Below are 14,069 nucleotides of genomic sequence, written 5' to 3' on the forward strand. Positions count from 1 at the left end.
TAAAAAAGAGGAATTACTCTCACTGCCTGTTAAACCATGGCCGAGCGCCTGCCCTGGCGCAAAGGGAAGTGGCGTGGCCCCCGGCAGCCCCTTCCTTGCACAGCCAGCCTGGCCAGAAGAAGGGAAAAGGCCGCGGGAGCCTTTGGGGACGCGCCAGTGACAGCTGGCTGAGGAGGGGGTGGCTGGTAACGCTCCTGCCGTGGGCATTGCTTCATCGCCCGCCTTCCTTCCTGCCAGCTCTTCCCCCGCCCAGGCTGGACCGTGTGAGTCAAGCAAGCAAAAAAAAAAAAACACAATTAGCAGATCCTTCTGCAACGCTTTTTGCTGCCCGTTCATGTCTTTGGCTGGCTGAGAATGGGCCACCCCAGCATCTTCACCCCACGACGGTCAGGGATGGAGCTCCAAACTAATGATGGATTCGAGGGATGAGGTGGGAGAGAGGCAGACAGCGAGTGGAGGCTGCTTTGTAAAACTTTATTTAGAAATATTCTTGATATATTCATTATATATATATATTTATATATACACACACATTACAACAAATGTGTTTTCTAAATAGCACGTCCACAGTGGGTTGAGACTCAGGGTACCAGGTCTGGTTACTTCATTTCTGCAGAAAAAATGCAGAAATCCAAGGGGAGGGCGGCAGAGAGAGGGATGGGGCTGAAAAAACCAAAACTGGTAAGGCAGGAATTCACTCACACGGTACGACACTGCCGCAGGGCGCTGCTCCCGACAGGAATGGGGGTGATGGGCCACAGAGCGAGAGGTGAAGCAGGCAGGAGGAGAGGTGGGCAGAGGAAATGTACCATTCAAATCACAATTAAAGTACAACTGTACATGCCCCGGGGACCTGCGGCGCTCCCTGCTCGGTGTCTGGGGGTGTTTGGGGTGCTGACAAGGTTGTACCATTTCCCCAAGTGTGCAGCTCCCCAGAAGACACAGACAGGAAGCAATGGATTTGTGTGGAATGAGGGGTGTCTGAGGGTGAATTGTTTTATTTTCTTGCGTCAGGTTAATAACAAGGGTGTAAAACCCCACATACCCACCCAGGGTTACTTGGGAACCAGGAACAGCTTTACCTGTGTGACAGCACCCCCCTACTCCCCTCTCACCCCGAGGGCACCCTGGCAGCCCCCTGCTTGTCTCTCCTAGCCCTGGCACCAGTACCAGTCCAACCTCTCCCTCAGCATCGCCTCCTCACCCCCAGCACCTTCCCTGGTCCCCCCCTCTCATAAAAAACCCTGCACAGGCAATCCAGACCCAAGAGTTTTCCTCCTTTTCCCCAGTTTAGGATGGGGGAGATTGGTGCTTTCCAAAAATTTGGGGGCTATGCTGGAAATCCTTGCATGGGCCAGGATTCCTTCCCAGGCAACTAATTCTGCCTAGCATGCCAAGCCACATGCCAGACTCTTCCCTATTATTTACAAAGAGGCATCAAAACCAAGCAGGGATGGAAATGGCAGGGCTCTGAATTAAGCCTGGATGGGCTTGCAGACACCCACTCAAATTCTCTGTGTTCCCTTGTACCTCAGCATCCTTGGGAAGGCACGAGTGTGGTGGAAGGTGTCCCCACTCAGAGAGATTTATTCCCTTCCAAAGGAGGTTTGTGTGTGGGTTTGGGGTTTTTTCCTGCTGTATCATGGTAGGGATTTCTGTGCCCTGACACGTGTGCAGGGGGACAGGATGGGTTTGGGGCAGTTGCTCCATCAGGCTCAGGAGATGGGCTGGTGAGAGGTGGCCTGATGCAGCAGGGGTGGCAAGGTGTGGCTCTCAGCTCCCACTGCAGCAGCAGCAGCCTCCTGCTCCCCTGCTCTCCCATTTCCCAAACATCGTCCTGAGGGGCAGCAGGGTCAGGGGATCAGCCAAGTCACAGAGATCAGCTTTGCAGCAATTTTATCACTCAGGAGTGCAGGCTAATCCCACCACTCTTTTACTGCTTCCCCCAAGATTCAGAGAGGCTGTGGACTCCCACCAGCCTCAAGAGGAGAGGACCTTCCTAACACCAGAATAAATCCAGCACTATTGTCCACACTGTGGGCATTGGCACAGCTGAACCACCATTTCACAAAATAAAACCAAAAAATTCAAAGCATACCATCAAAAAACCTTTTTATAACCCTATGTACACGCACACTGTTGATACATCATTGACTCCTTTTGACCTTTTTTTTTTTGCTTTTTTGAATTTAAAAATCCCCCAGTCCAAAGAGATACTTCACTAGCAAATATTTTCTTCCTTTACCAACTCTGAAATTCATCTTTCTGGAGAGAAGCTCTGGCCCTACAGAAACCACTGGAAAAACCCTAGGAGACCACAGCAGGCTTGAAATTCACCTGCTGAGTGTAACCAGCAGAAGAATCAGGGACTGGGAGGGTGGCAGAAAATACCTATGTACCTTTTCATTCATGGATACTGCATGACAGTGTTAAACGGAAGTAATCCCACATCATAAATACAACAAGCCCAAACAATCCAAAATCAGATAGAAGAGAAAGGAAGAAAGGGAAGGGAAAAAAAAAAAAAAAAGAAAGAAAGAAAAAAGAAGAGAAAAAGAAATAGTCTAAATCCTTTTAATAGTTCTTTTGCTGAGAGTATTTTTTCACCTCTTTAAAAAGGTACAGTCAAAAGCTCTCGGACAACAGGAATATGTGGCCAAGCTCCTGCTCAGACCAGCTGGATGTGCTCAGGCTGGAGGAGCGCTGTAGCACTGGTGTGATGCAGCAGTTTCCAGCACCACGTGGAGCTGGAAAGCGCCGGCGGCCTCCGCGGGCAGAGGAAGAGGAGTTCCATGTCTCACCCAGATGGATGTTTGCAAAGAGACGCTCACCAAGCGGTCTGGGAACCCTCTAAATGCCGGAGAGGCGCCAGCCACGTCTCCTTCCCCTCCTCAGAGTCCCATCCCAAGCAGTTCTGTACAACGAAGACGACCTCAACGCTTTTCTCCTCCGTACGGTCGCGTACCTAAACCCCCAGCGTTCATCTGGGCTGGGCTGGTCCTCAGCCAGCGCGCTGGGCTGGGCAGAGCGAGCTCCCGGGGAAAGGCAGAGCCACAAATCCCACAGGCACAAGTTCCAGCCACTGCACAGGCCCGGCCTGTCCCCCGTGGCCCTCGGGGAGCAGCGTGGGGGTCATCACCGCTGCGCGTTGCCTTCTACGGGGAGGATGGCGTGGTGCAGGCTGCGCGTGTGCTTCGAGTCCAGCGCCTCGTGCTCTTCCGTGAAGCTGTCTGGGCTCGCCGCCCCGTCCAGAGAGCTGCCACAGCTGGAGTTGGGGGACAGCATGTCCTGCAGGAGGTCTTCCTGGACTATCCCCGAGTCTTTGCTCACCTTGCCCCTTTGGTTTCCTTCTTCCTCCTGGTCGTTGAGCAGCTTGGCCAGGAAGTTGATGTATTTCATGGCCAGGCGCAGGATCTCGTTCTTGCTGAGCTTCTTGTCGGGCGGGTGCGTGGGGATGAGCTTGCGCAGCTCCGCGAAGGCCCCGTTGACGTTCTGCTGCCTCCACCTCTCCCGGCTGTTGGTGAAGATGCGACGAACCACCTTCGTGTGAGGGCCTGCAACGCCAACCACGCACAATTAGGAACTGGATTCAACACGTATTACTTTGCAGAATAGGTCACTGCTTTGCAAATTAACTAACTCACTAATTTTAGTGAGGTTTAATCAGCAAGGCAGTGAAACAAGAGTTTCTAGCTAAGTGGAAGCTGACCCCATGAGCTGAGAATGCCATAACTTCTGTTCAATTCAGTGGAAGGGAAAAATGGAGTTGCATCTCTTTGGATGTCTCCTCAGGTATTGAAATTTACCTCTCCAAGGAAGAAGGCTTAGGCCATGATATGTGTGCAGAAGGCTGCTGTAATTTTAGAGTATCTCATCTCATCAACAAGGATAAATCAGCAACCATGGTCCTATTAAAAGTTTATCTCACTAGATGGCTTTATTTTCTACCCCAAAAATTGTCTAAAGAACACACCACTGGGACAGGAGGAAATCAGCTTGAGCAGAGGTTCTGACAACTCTGAGATCCAGAGGTCTTCGCTGCTGAGAGACACCAGGGGGTTGGAGCAGCCTCTGAATGAAATGGGGTGGTGGGATTTGTCCCATAGCAATGAGGACAGGTAGGAAATGACCACACTGACCACAGAGTGGAGGCAGTGTCCTGCTGGAAGGGTGATCCCTGTTTGGAACAGATTCACAGCTGACCTGAGGGCTGCCTGCTCTCTGTCACCACTGCCACAGGGCAAAAACTCCCTCTGACAATGATTGGAGAAGGGGCTTCAAATTGCTGGAGGTGTCTGCTTGCCCTAATTACGTGTGACCTCCAATTACACCTTGAAATTTTACATCCATGTTTCTGAGAGGGAATGCTACACAGGAGGAAGGCACAAAGCACACCAATTCTCCTTTCAGCACATCAGGGCACCTCCTGGTGTGCATGAGAAAAGCTTTGTCTCTGTGCTAGGAGAGACCCAAAAGCACATCTGCTGAAAAATACTGTTCTGCAGGAGCAGCAGTGCTGCAAATCAGGATTGCAGGTCCTTGGGTCCATGGAAACCAGCTCACGTGAGGGAACACTATCACAAGATGCTTTTATTATTACATCCTTCCCATCATCTCCTCCAGGAGACATCAACAATGGAAGGTCACATCAATCTCATGAAAATCTGGAAGAATGACCAGGGCAGAAATTCCCATGGGATAGGAAGCATCACATACAATGAAAAATCACCACAGAGTGGGAAGCAAAGCCTTGCAGGTTACATATTGGTGAGATTTACCCCAAAGGACCATGGAATTCCCATTCCCCCATCTCTGTCCTGTATCCCCCACTCTGTGACACCTGCCTAACTTCTCCCTCCCGGTGGGAACAAGTCCCTGGCCTTGGTGAGCAGTTCAAGCCACAGTTCTGACATCACACAGCAGAGCCAGCCCCCCAGGGCACATTTAAACACCTTTATTCTTTTCTACCACAACTCTTGGCTGCCTTGGCTGTGGCACAGGAACCAAACAGGTGTGACTTTTTATGAGTATCATGGGCAGGCTGTACCTCAGCAAATCCCACCTTGCACAACAGGAGAAGTGGAATCCCTTGTTCCAGCTGATCAGATGCCATCAGATGCCATCATATTTCTTCCCTTTGGGGGAAGCTGGGTCCCTGCAGCCCAGCACACCCCTCAGAACCCCCTGCCCTGCAGGGTTTGCATGGGGACACACCCTCAATCACTCAATCAGCCAGTTAAAGCTGCCAGCCTCTCCAGCGTGTGAGCAGCCTCACAACTCACTTCTCCTCATGGTGTGCTCAGAGCTGGGAGTCCCCTAAAGCCACAAAAAGCCCCTGGGACAAGCTGGGGGATGCAGAAATGACAAACACCTCCCTGACCTCTAGGATTCCAGTGTGATGCTTCAATAAAGGCAATATTCACCTCCAAACAGCCCCTAATGCCCTCGGTATCAATTTAGGTACAAGAGCTCATGCAAAGGGAAGGTTTTCTGTCCCTGGTGTGTCACAGCAGCCTGCTGTGCCACAGGATTGTGGGGAAGGTGACAGGGACCAAAGGGACCTCAGCAGCACTGCCAATTAAGCAGTGAAGAATGTGCTACATCCTACTAAAATAATATGACATTTTTAACACTTTACTGCTCCTTCCAGACAAGACAAAGCAACTGGGTTTGAATCCAGAGAGAGATGGTGCTCAAAAGCTATTTACTCCCATAAGGGTATGAGAAATAACCACACCTTGGATACTGCTCCTTAAAAAAAATCCTCAAGAGGCTTTCAGTCTTCAAATATGTGTTTCTGTTCACTGGAAGTTGATAACTAAAAGGCATCTATTCATAAATTGGTCAAAAATCAGAAAAAAAAAAACAAAAACAAAAACAAAAAAACACCTGTTCATTTTCATCCATAGGCACCCAAATCAAGCTTTAGTATATATAAAACAAGTTCTAACACCAGTCAAATTCTTGATTCCTGCACCAACTGAATTAAACATATCTTTCAGAAAGAGATCAGGCTTTGGCCAAAACATATCAAGCAGTGGAGGAAATTAAAATGCCCCATAGCTGTGTTATAATAGAAAATCTACTTCTCATAAAAAAAAAAAAAACTTGCCTCATAATTAATTCAAGCAATCAGATGAGAATTTTTGCCTGGATTTTGTTCTAATGGATTGACTGATGCTTTTTTTTTTAAATTAGAAATATGAGGGAAATTAATAAAAAGAAGATCTTCCAAAGTTCCAGGATGTACTTTTTTAGAGATACTTTTTTGCATTTTTATCTTCACTTCTGAATATTTTTAAGAGAGATATTAAATGGAACAAAATTTCCATAAAATAGATAAAGAACTACTACAAAAACCGCACCACTTATTCTCTCACAGAAAAAAAAACAAAACCACAAAGTGTCTGGGAAGACTTTCCTGCCATTCTGCAGCTCCCAAGGACTGAGGACCCTCGAGAGTGATGCTCCTGGATGTCACCCATCAGGTGCCCATCAGAGCAATGAGCAAAGTGCCTCAGACCACACAGGTGCCTCAGCATGGGATATTCCATCCCTACAAATTATTCCTGTTTACACAACATAATCTGATACCCTTTTTGCCCCTCAAAAAACGTTGAGTCCAATCTTGGAAATTCACATGAACCAGAACCTGCAGGACTGGGTCCAATCTGTACGCCTGCATCAAAACTTTATGTGTTCAAAAACTTGGTTACAACCAAGTATTTCTGTAATCCTTAATACGTAATTTAATAGCAAGTGCAAAGCTTTAGTCAGGCACCGAGATTTGATGGGCTTTTCCCCATAAATGGTAAAACCCAGACAAAAAGCCCTTCTTGCACTGGGGCTGTAACATCCCCTGTCCCACGGGGCTGCAGTCTGAAAGGAGCGGGAGGGGAGAGGATTCTGATTAATGCTGATAACACCCTGAGCCTGTCATTTCGGGATGCATTATTTTAGACTGATGCAGGTTATGATTCGATCTTAGATTAGCTGGGTAGAAGGGAAGGGACAGCTAGCTGCATAGGAGGAGAATTAATTGTCCAGCAATTGAAATAAAGTGTTTCCAATCGCTAAAGATAAAACACGTTTCAGCGAATCTAGCGTGTTCGAGCTATTAACTGCAGAGATAAACAGGCCGGCCTTCCACGTGCAAATCGTTCTTGCGAGTGTCCCCTTGCGTGGGCAGAGATCCCCTTGCACACCCCAAACCTGCTGCCAGTAGCAGGCAAACCCTAAAACGCGAGTAGGATGCCCAGGAGCTGGTTTAAAGGCAGGTTATCCTTTCTGCCCAGGGCTGTGCTCTGCAGGGCGAACGCCTCTGGGCTGGAATGGTTTTAGAGACCCAACATCTCACCGCAATGGCAATGGCCCTGATCCGCACCTCAACAAAGACACGCATTTATTGTCTTCTTTCGGATTTAACTTCTAAGTAATTCGCAGAACAGGGATGTAATTAGCCACAGGCATCGCTGGGTGCTGGGTGCAGGCAAACTCGGCGAGCACGCTGCTGGGGATGGCTGTGGGCTCTGCTTACCGGAGAGCCCCCTGCCTCCCTGGGCATCCTACTCGCGTTTTACGCTTTGGGGTTTTGGTCCTTTTCTATTTTGGGTGTTTAGTCCCAGAGTGTGGCATTGCGCAGGAACTTTCCCCCCATGGCAGACAGAGACACCCCCCCCGCCCAAAATGCGGCGCAGGAGCGAAATTCTCTCACCGTCGGTGATCTCCATCTCGTACGGAGAGGGTCTCCGCTTCACCCGGTTGCTGCCGTACATGGAGAAGGAGTCGGGTTCGCCGAAAAACCCGCTGCAAAGAGAGGCGGACAGGCCGTGAGGACGCACCGACATCCCCCTGGCCCGATGGGGCTGCCCAGGGCAGGCGGGAAGCGGAGCTGCTCCGTGACCTCGGGGCGAGATCGCGGCTCACGAAGCCGAGCCCGGGGTCGTGCGGTGGCAGCACACGCGGCCAGCCGGGGACACGCAGCGAGAGACGCCAGCCCTGCGCGGGCAGGGGGATGTGAGCGGCGTGGGGAGTCCAGGATTGCGGATTTGGGCAGAATCCCCCCATTCCCGGGACTTGGGGCACGCTCGGTCCCCCGACCGCAGCTTTCCCCGGGAGGCGAGGTGGGGTCCGTCCGCACACCCCCGGGATGGCTCAGCCCCTGTCAGAGCCTTGCTGTCCCTTCGCTCATCTGCGGGACTCGTCGGAGAACAGAGAGAGCCCGGGGAGCTTGGCAGAGCTAAACCGGTTCTCGTCCGCTTATTGCCGGACCCCTCCCCTCTACCCAGGACTTTACCCCTCAAATTATTTTCCTTCGAGGAACGAATTTTTCGTTTCTTTTTTTTTTTTTTTTTTTTTGATTTCCCCCCGCCTTTCCCCTTTCTCTCTTTGCAAAGTTGGCGTGCAAACTGCGATGCGATGATTTTAGCGACGAGCCCCGCGCAGACGAAAGGATGCTGCTGCTTCTGCCCCCGCATCTCCCCCCCGCGCCTCCCGCCGCTCCAACACCGCGCGGGACACCCCGGGACACCGCTCCGGGACGGGGATGGGACAGGGGGGGACACACGGACCTGTTGATGGTGGCCAGCGGCTGGCCCAGGTTGTAGAGCATGGCCCTGCCGGGGGGCTGCAGCGGGAGCGCGGGGGGGCTCAGCTGCACCATGCGGGCCTCGCAGGCGGCCTCGGCGGCGCGGCACGGCTCGGCTCCCGGCGCTCTCTGCATCGCCTCGCCCGCCGCCTCACGGCTTTTTATGTCCAGGGAGCCCCCCCTGCGCACCAGCTCGATGACGGGCACGGCGGCGGCGGGGGGCCCGGGGGAGGGCCGGCCCGCCTCCTTGGCCGCCCCGTTGAGCAGCAGCTGGGGGTCCGCCGGCGCCTCCATGCCCCCGCGGCTGCTCTCGGGCTCGCTCGTGGGCTCCGCTTCCGAGTCGTGCCGCCGGGCGGGGCGGGCATCGCGGGGGTCACTGGGGGGCGGCGGGGCGGGCGGCCTGTCCATCGTCCTGCGGAGAGAGGCAGCGCTCAGGGCCGGCCCCTGCACCGGCACCGCCCGACGGGGCCCGCACCTCGTCGGGGAGAGACGGGGGAGCTCCCGATCACCCCAAATAACTCGGGGTTTGCTGGCGGGAGGGGGGGCGGTCTGTCCTTCCACCCCGCCGAGCCGTGAGGTGCCGTGACGTCACGGGGCGCCCCGGCCCTGCCGTGACGTCACGGAGGCTGGCGGAGCGGGGCTTTGACGTCTGGCAGCGCCCCGGTCCCGCACGGTGGGGACGGGCCGGAGCCGGGGATTCACAGCGGCACCGACGGGCAGAGAGCGGGCTCGGGCAGCGCCCGAGGGTGCGGGTTAAATTGTGCGGCCAAATTATGCGGCCAAATTACAGCCGAGGCCCAGCACCCATCCCCGCTTTTCTGGGGGTATTTCTCCCCGTTTTGGAGTCCCCCATCCCCGTTTCGGCGGTGCTCGCTGCCCTGCGGAGCCAGCCCGGTCACCGCCCGGCCTGCCCGTAGCGGCCTTATCCTCACGGGCGGCTCCTTCTCCGCCCATGGTTATTTTTATTGTTATTTATAAACTATCGAAATGAAACCACTTTTTGGGGGAGAGGGGGTTAACGCAGCCCCTAACGGAGTCAATCCCCCGCGCATTCGCTGCCGCAGGAAGGAGGAAGGGGCCCGGCCGCGGCCGCACGCTCAGCATTGTCCCCCTGCTCCCGCAGAACAAACGCTGTCGCGACAGGGCACCTCGCGCCTCGGGCACATATCGCGATTATTTCTATGCTTTATCTCCCACTTATGCCCTCGTTCGTTTTTGGATTTTTTTGTTGTTGTTTTGGTTGATTGATTATTAGTTTCTATTTAAATAAGGAGCTTCGCGGAGCAGAGAGCTGCCACCCATCCTTCTCGCTCCTTTGCCCCGGGTTATTTTTTATTCCGTTTCTGATAAACTGAGTCGCGAGGAAAAACAAAAAACCAAAAAACACCAAAAAACCCCCAAACCGAACACAACCAAAACAAAAAACCAATTGGGTTTTTTTTGGCCATATATCACTTTCTCTCTGGAAAATAAAATAAAAATAATTACAACCACCCAACCTAAAGCACAAGTTCTCCTCCTTCTCTCCGGCCACCTTCCCGCCAGCCCTCTAGAAAGAAAAATCTAATTGCCTATTCCGATATTGTATAGGAAGAGATTACTCACATGTGTCATATTTAAGTAGGGACACCGCAAGTCTCTCCTGTTTCAACAAAAGCGCTCTCAGTGTCAGGCTGAATTTACTCCTCCCACCTCAAGGTACTTACGACTTTACAGAGAGGAAGGACACCCGCATCGGGATAAAACTGCTAAATCCTGGGAGGAAGAGAAGGGGGGGAGAAAAAAAAAAAAAAAAAAAGAAAGGAGAGGGTGGATCTCGTGGGTCCGGATTGCCGGAGATCAGTGGAGGGAGAAAGGTGCAGGGGAGAGGGAAGGAGGGGACAGCACCCCGGGGAGGCCCCTGGGAGAGGGGACAGCGGCCACCCCCGGGTCCCCCCCGCCGCCTCGCACACGGGGCCACAGCGAGCGACGGCCATGGCCTGGCGTGGAAAAATAAAAATAAACAGAGAAAAAAAAAAAAAAAGGCATGAAAAAAGCGCCCTATATTTGGGGCGAATTGGGCGGTTTTTTGGACACATTGCAAGCCCGGTCTTCCCGGGAGGAAATCACAGACGGGGCCGGACACGGGGTTGTTTTTCTCCCGATGGGCTCGCACGAAGCGGCGGCGGCGTTTCTCCCACGTCCGGCTGGAAAATTTAATTCCTAAAGGGGCAAATGAAATTCCTCAAGGGGCCGGTTACCGGCCGAGGAACCAACCGAGAGAGCTCACACCGGCGGAGTGAGCCCGCTCCCCGCCGCCCGGCCACAGGAAGGTGAGGCCGGCTCAACCCGCCAACGAAATCACGAAAAATTAGGTTTTCCCCTTCGTAAAAAGATGAATAATCCCGATGCCGTCTGTTCCCGCATTTGTTAAAAAACGAAATACGCAAAACCGCAATTATATCAGCAGAATTTTGCCTTAAATTGGGGTGGTTTCGTTTAGAAAAAAATGGAGGGGGGGCATTAAATCCCCGCCCGCTGGTTTCTGCTTCGCAAAATCCTTTTGTTTTCCAGCAGCCGATCGGCAGGAAATTTCCAACCCTAAAGCGCACCTCTCCTTTGTAGGGAAATCGCCCCAAAACGAAGGGGCGGCGGGGAGCGGGGTATGGGGGTTTCGGGGAGCAGCGCTCGGGTTGTGGCCGTGGGCCGGGCCGTGTCCCGCTGTCTGTCCCTGGGGAGCGCAGGGGCAGCCGGGCCCGGGGGTCGCTTCGCCCCCAGCGCCCCCAGCCCGTCCCTCGCTGCCGCAGCCCCGGCGCCGTGGGGCGGCCGCACCCCGCGATTTCAAAGGGGAAAGCGTATTCCCCTCCACAGCGGCCCCGCATCAAAGAATAAAACAGATTAAAACCCAACCGCGGAAGAGATTTTGTGTTTTTTTTTTCTCGTCTCTCATGTGGGGCAGAAGCCCCCAAAAGCTCCTTCGCTGCCCTCCGGAGCCCCCCAGACCCGCATCCCGCCGCCCCCAGCGCCCAGACTCGTGCGGAGCCGATTCCTCTTTACTCACCATTTGCTTTTCATTGGGAAAAGTGAGTGGAGCCATTTTGTGGCCTACGCATCGCGGCTATATTTGTAGTAAGTGTTGGGTGGCTTCAGCTGGGTAGGCTCTAATTCCACATCACGTCCAGTTTCCTATTTAGTATGGAGAGCGGAACACTACTGCAATGTGGCCGAGAGAGATAAAACCCCAGCAGTGGCCCGCCTGCCCTGATAAGCTTCTAAACCCATTATTTATGAAATGATTCATTATTATTTGGCAATTTTATCGAAGGAAAGCGGAAAATTATTGCAGGGATATGCATAGGAATAACTCCGGAATGCATGCCTTCTAGCTTTTTATGTGTGTGTGCTTAGATGCTCTTAAAAAGACACTAAAAAAAAAAAAAAAAGAAGAAGAAGAAAAAAAAAAGTAATAAAAAATTGCACTGTGGCTGCCTGCATCTGAATAGCGATTCTTTATTTTAGTCCTCTTGGAGGTTATTATGCCCCTAGTTTTTCGTTGTTGTTGTGTTTTTTTCCCTTTTTTTGCTGTTTTTTATTATTATTATTAAATATGGAACACCTACTCCGTTCTTAATTAAATTTAATGAGCCAAAATAAATTGTTAGAGATGTTGAGAGAGGGGGAAAGGGTGTGGGCTGCTTTGGGACAAGAGGAGGTAAATAAAGCACATCGAAATGAGATGTTTTGGAGAAAACCGGCCCCAGTCACCAGCCTTCGCCCCCAGTATTGTGTATTTTTGCTGAAGGGCTGAACTGGGGCGAGCTCCCTGTCTCGCCTCCCGTTCTGGGGTGGGAGGAGGCCGAGCATCCGTGCCGAGCTGGGGGATGCTGGGCACCGTGAGCGGAGCGGGCGCCGAGCCGGCACCTCGAGAAATTTGGGGTGTTATTGGCGGACCCTGGAGGAGAGGGGCTTGGGGAAGGGAGAAAAAAGCCCTGGCTCGCCCTGCAGCAGTGCGGCGATCCAGCGGGGCTGGGGCCGGGCTGCGGGAGCCGGAGCTCGGGGCCGGCTGCGCGCCCCGTCGGGGCAGGGGCTCAGCCAGGCCCGGAGAGCTCCGGGCCCGGGCGGACAGGGACCCCCGGCCTGGGCAGGGACCCCCGGCCTGGGCAGGGACCCCCGGGCTGGACACGGAGCCCCGGGCTGGACACGGAGCCCCGGGCTGGGCAGGGACCTCCGGGCTGGACACGGAGCCCCGGGCTGGACAGGGACCCTCGGGCTGGGCAGAGCCCCGTGCCCCCGGAGCGGGCGGTGCGGGGGTCGCGGTGCCCTGCGCGGCGGTCCCAAAGCGACGGGAGGCGTGAGAAGCTCCCCGAAATGCCCGAGGGACCCGGCATGGACGGGAGAAGGCAGGAGTGGCTGGAGGGTCCCAGCCCCGCTCCTCAGGGCACCCGCGGGTAGCGCGGCCCCAAAGGCGGCGGCGGCGAGCGGGTTTGGACAGCTCGGGCACCGGGAACCCGAAAATCAACGAAATCACGGCGGGCGCGGGGCGGCAGGAAAGGGGCCCGGGCTGAGCCCCTCCCGGGACACCCCCGGTGCTCTCTGCGGGGCTCGGGCCGGGCGCGGGGCCCGGGGACAAGCGGCGGCCCGGCCCGGCCGCACCTGCCGTGGAGCGGGGCCGGCGGCGGGGCCGGGGCGCGGGGGTCGCCATTGTCTCCCCGCCACCTGCGCGCCCGGCTCAGGGGGAAATGCCGGAGCTGTTATTCTTCCTTTCACTCCTTCCCCTCAGCCTCCCGCTCTGGCCGCGGCCGTGGGAGAGGTTTGCACGGGCTCGGGCCGTGTCCCGGCCGCAGGAGCCCGCACGATGCCGGCGGCGTGCGGGGGGCGGCGGGGCCGCGGCGGTCACGACGCGCCGGAGAGCCCGCCGTGCCTCCCGCCAGGAAACACGACCGTGCTCGAGCCGGCTCCTCGCGGCAACAGGAAGCGTTAAAGATAGAACAGCCGGGGCTGGGCGGCGGAGATTAGGAAGCCGAGCATCTTCTGAGCACCGAGGGCCATTCCCAGCCGTGCCTGGGCCCGCTGCGCTGGGAGCCGGGCCGTGCCCAGCCCACCTCCGGCCCGCATTTTTATTTTACTGAAGAGGGATCAAACCCTTCAGTCAGGGTGGGGAGCACCGAAATGATCCAAAGTGAAGCAGTCAGTGATGCTCTGAGCAGGCCCAGCACCTTTTCAGCTAGCACTATAAATATCTTCCCTTAATTATAATAAATAATAGCTAAAAACAATTAAAAAAAAACAAACCCAAAACCCAAATCAATAAAGCCTTAACGTTGCCCCATTAGCCATGCCATCATCTCACAAGCCAGCTCTAGAGCTTGGGCCTCAGTGGTCAGTCAACAAAGCCAGACCTGGCTTAATGTGTATTTTTTTACCTCAAATTGCAGCGGACACTTCAGGGGAAAAAAAAAATCCAGACATCTTGAAATTACTCAGCACCATACTAAGAAAGGAA

General features: G+C 54.1%; 1 protein-coding gene across 3 annotated transcripts; it reads right to left on the reverse strand.

Annotated features, from left to right (window-relative positions):
* Positions 1 to 460: 460 nt before the first annotated feature.
* Positions 461 to 11,933, reverse strand: TAL1 (TAL bHLH transcription factor 1, erythroid differentiation factor). 3 transcript variants are annotated; one of them, XM_058808564.1, is made up of 5 exons: positions 11,628 to 11,928; positions 10,193 to 10,342; positions 8,571 to 8,999; positions 7,715 to 7,806; positions 461 to 3,554 (listed from the first exon to the last, which is right to left on the reverse strand). In XM_058808564.1, coding segments are annotated over exons 2-5 (942 nt in total). In that variant the 5' UTR covers positions 10,195 to 10,342; positions 11,628 to 11,928; the 3' UTR covers positions 461 to 3,135. The 3 variants fall into 3 exon arrangements, with proteins under 3 accessions (XP_058664547.1, XP_058664546.1, XP_058664548.1); XM_058808563.1 differs by lacking the exon at positions 10,193 to 10,342 and having other exon boundaries at positions 11,628 to 11,933; XM_058808565.1 differs by lacking the exons at positions 8,571 to 8,999; positions 10,193 to 10,342 and having other exon boundaries at positions 11,628 to 11,717.
* Between the last annotated feature and the right edge of the window lie 2,136 nt (positions 11,934 to 14,069).

The sequence above is a fragment of the Ammospiza caudacuta genome, chromosome 7, assembly GCF_027887145.1.
Source record: "Ammospiza caudacuta isolate bAmmCau1 chromosome 7, bAmmCau1.pri, whole genome shotgun sequence".
Taxonomy (NCBI): Eukaryota; Metazoa; Chordata; class Aves; order Passeriformes; family Passerellidae; genus Ammospiza; species Ammospiza caudacuta.

What these genes read in the sequence shown, in the direction of transcription:
- TAL1 (XM_058808563.1), bottom strand. An exon ending in CCGCTGGCCACCATCAACAG is followed by an intron (nt 7,807 to 8,570) that starts GTCCGTGTGTCC and finishes CTCTCTTTGCAG; the next exon opens with CGGGTTTTTCGGCGAACCCG. An exon ending in CGAGATGGAGATCACCGACG is followed by an intron (nt 3,555 to 7,714) that starts GTGAGAGAATTT and finishes TTGGCGTTGCAG; the next exon opens with GCCCTCACACGAAGGTGGTT.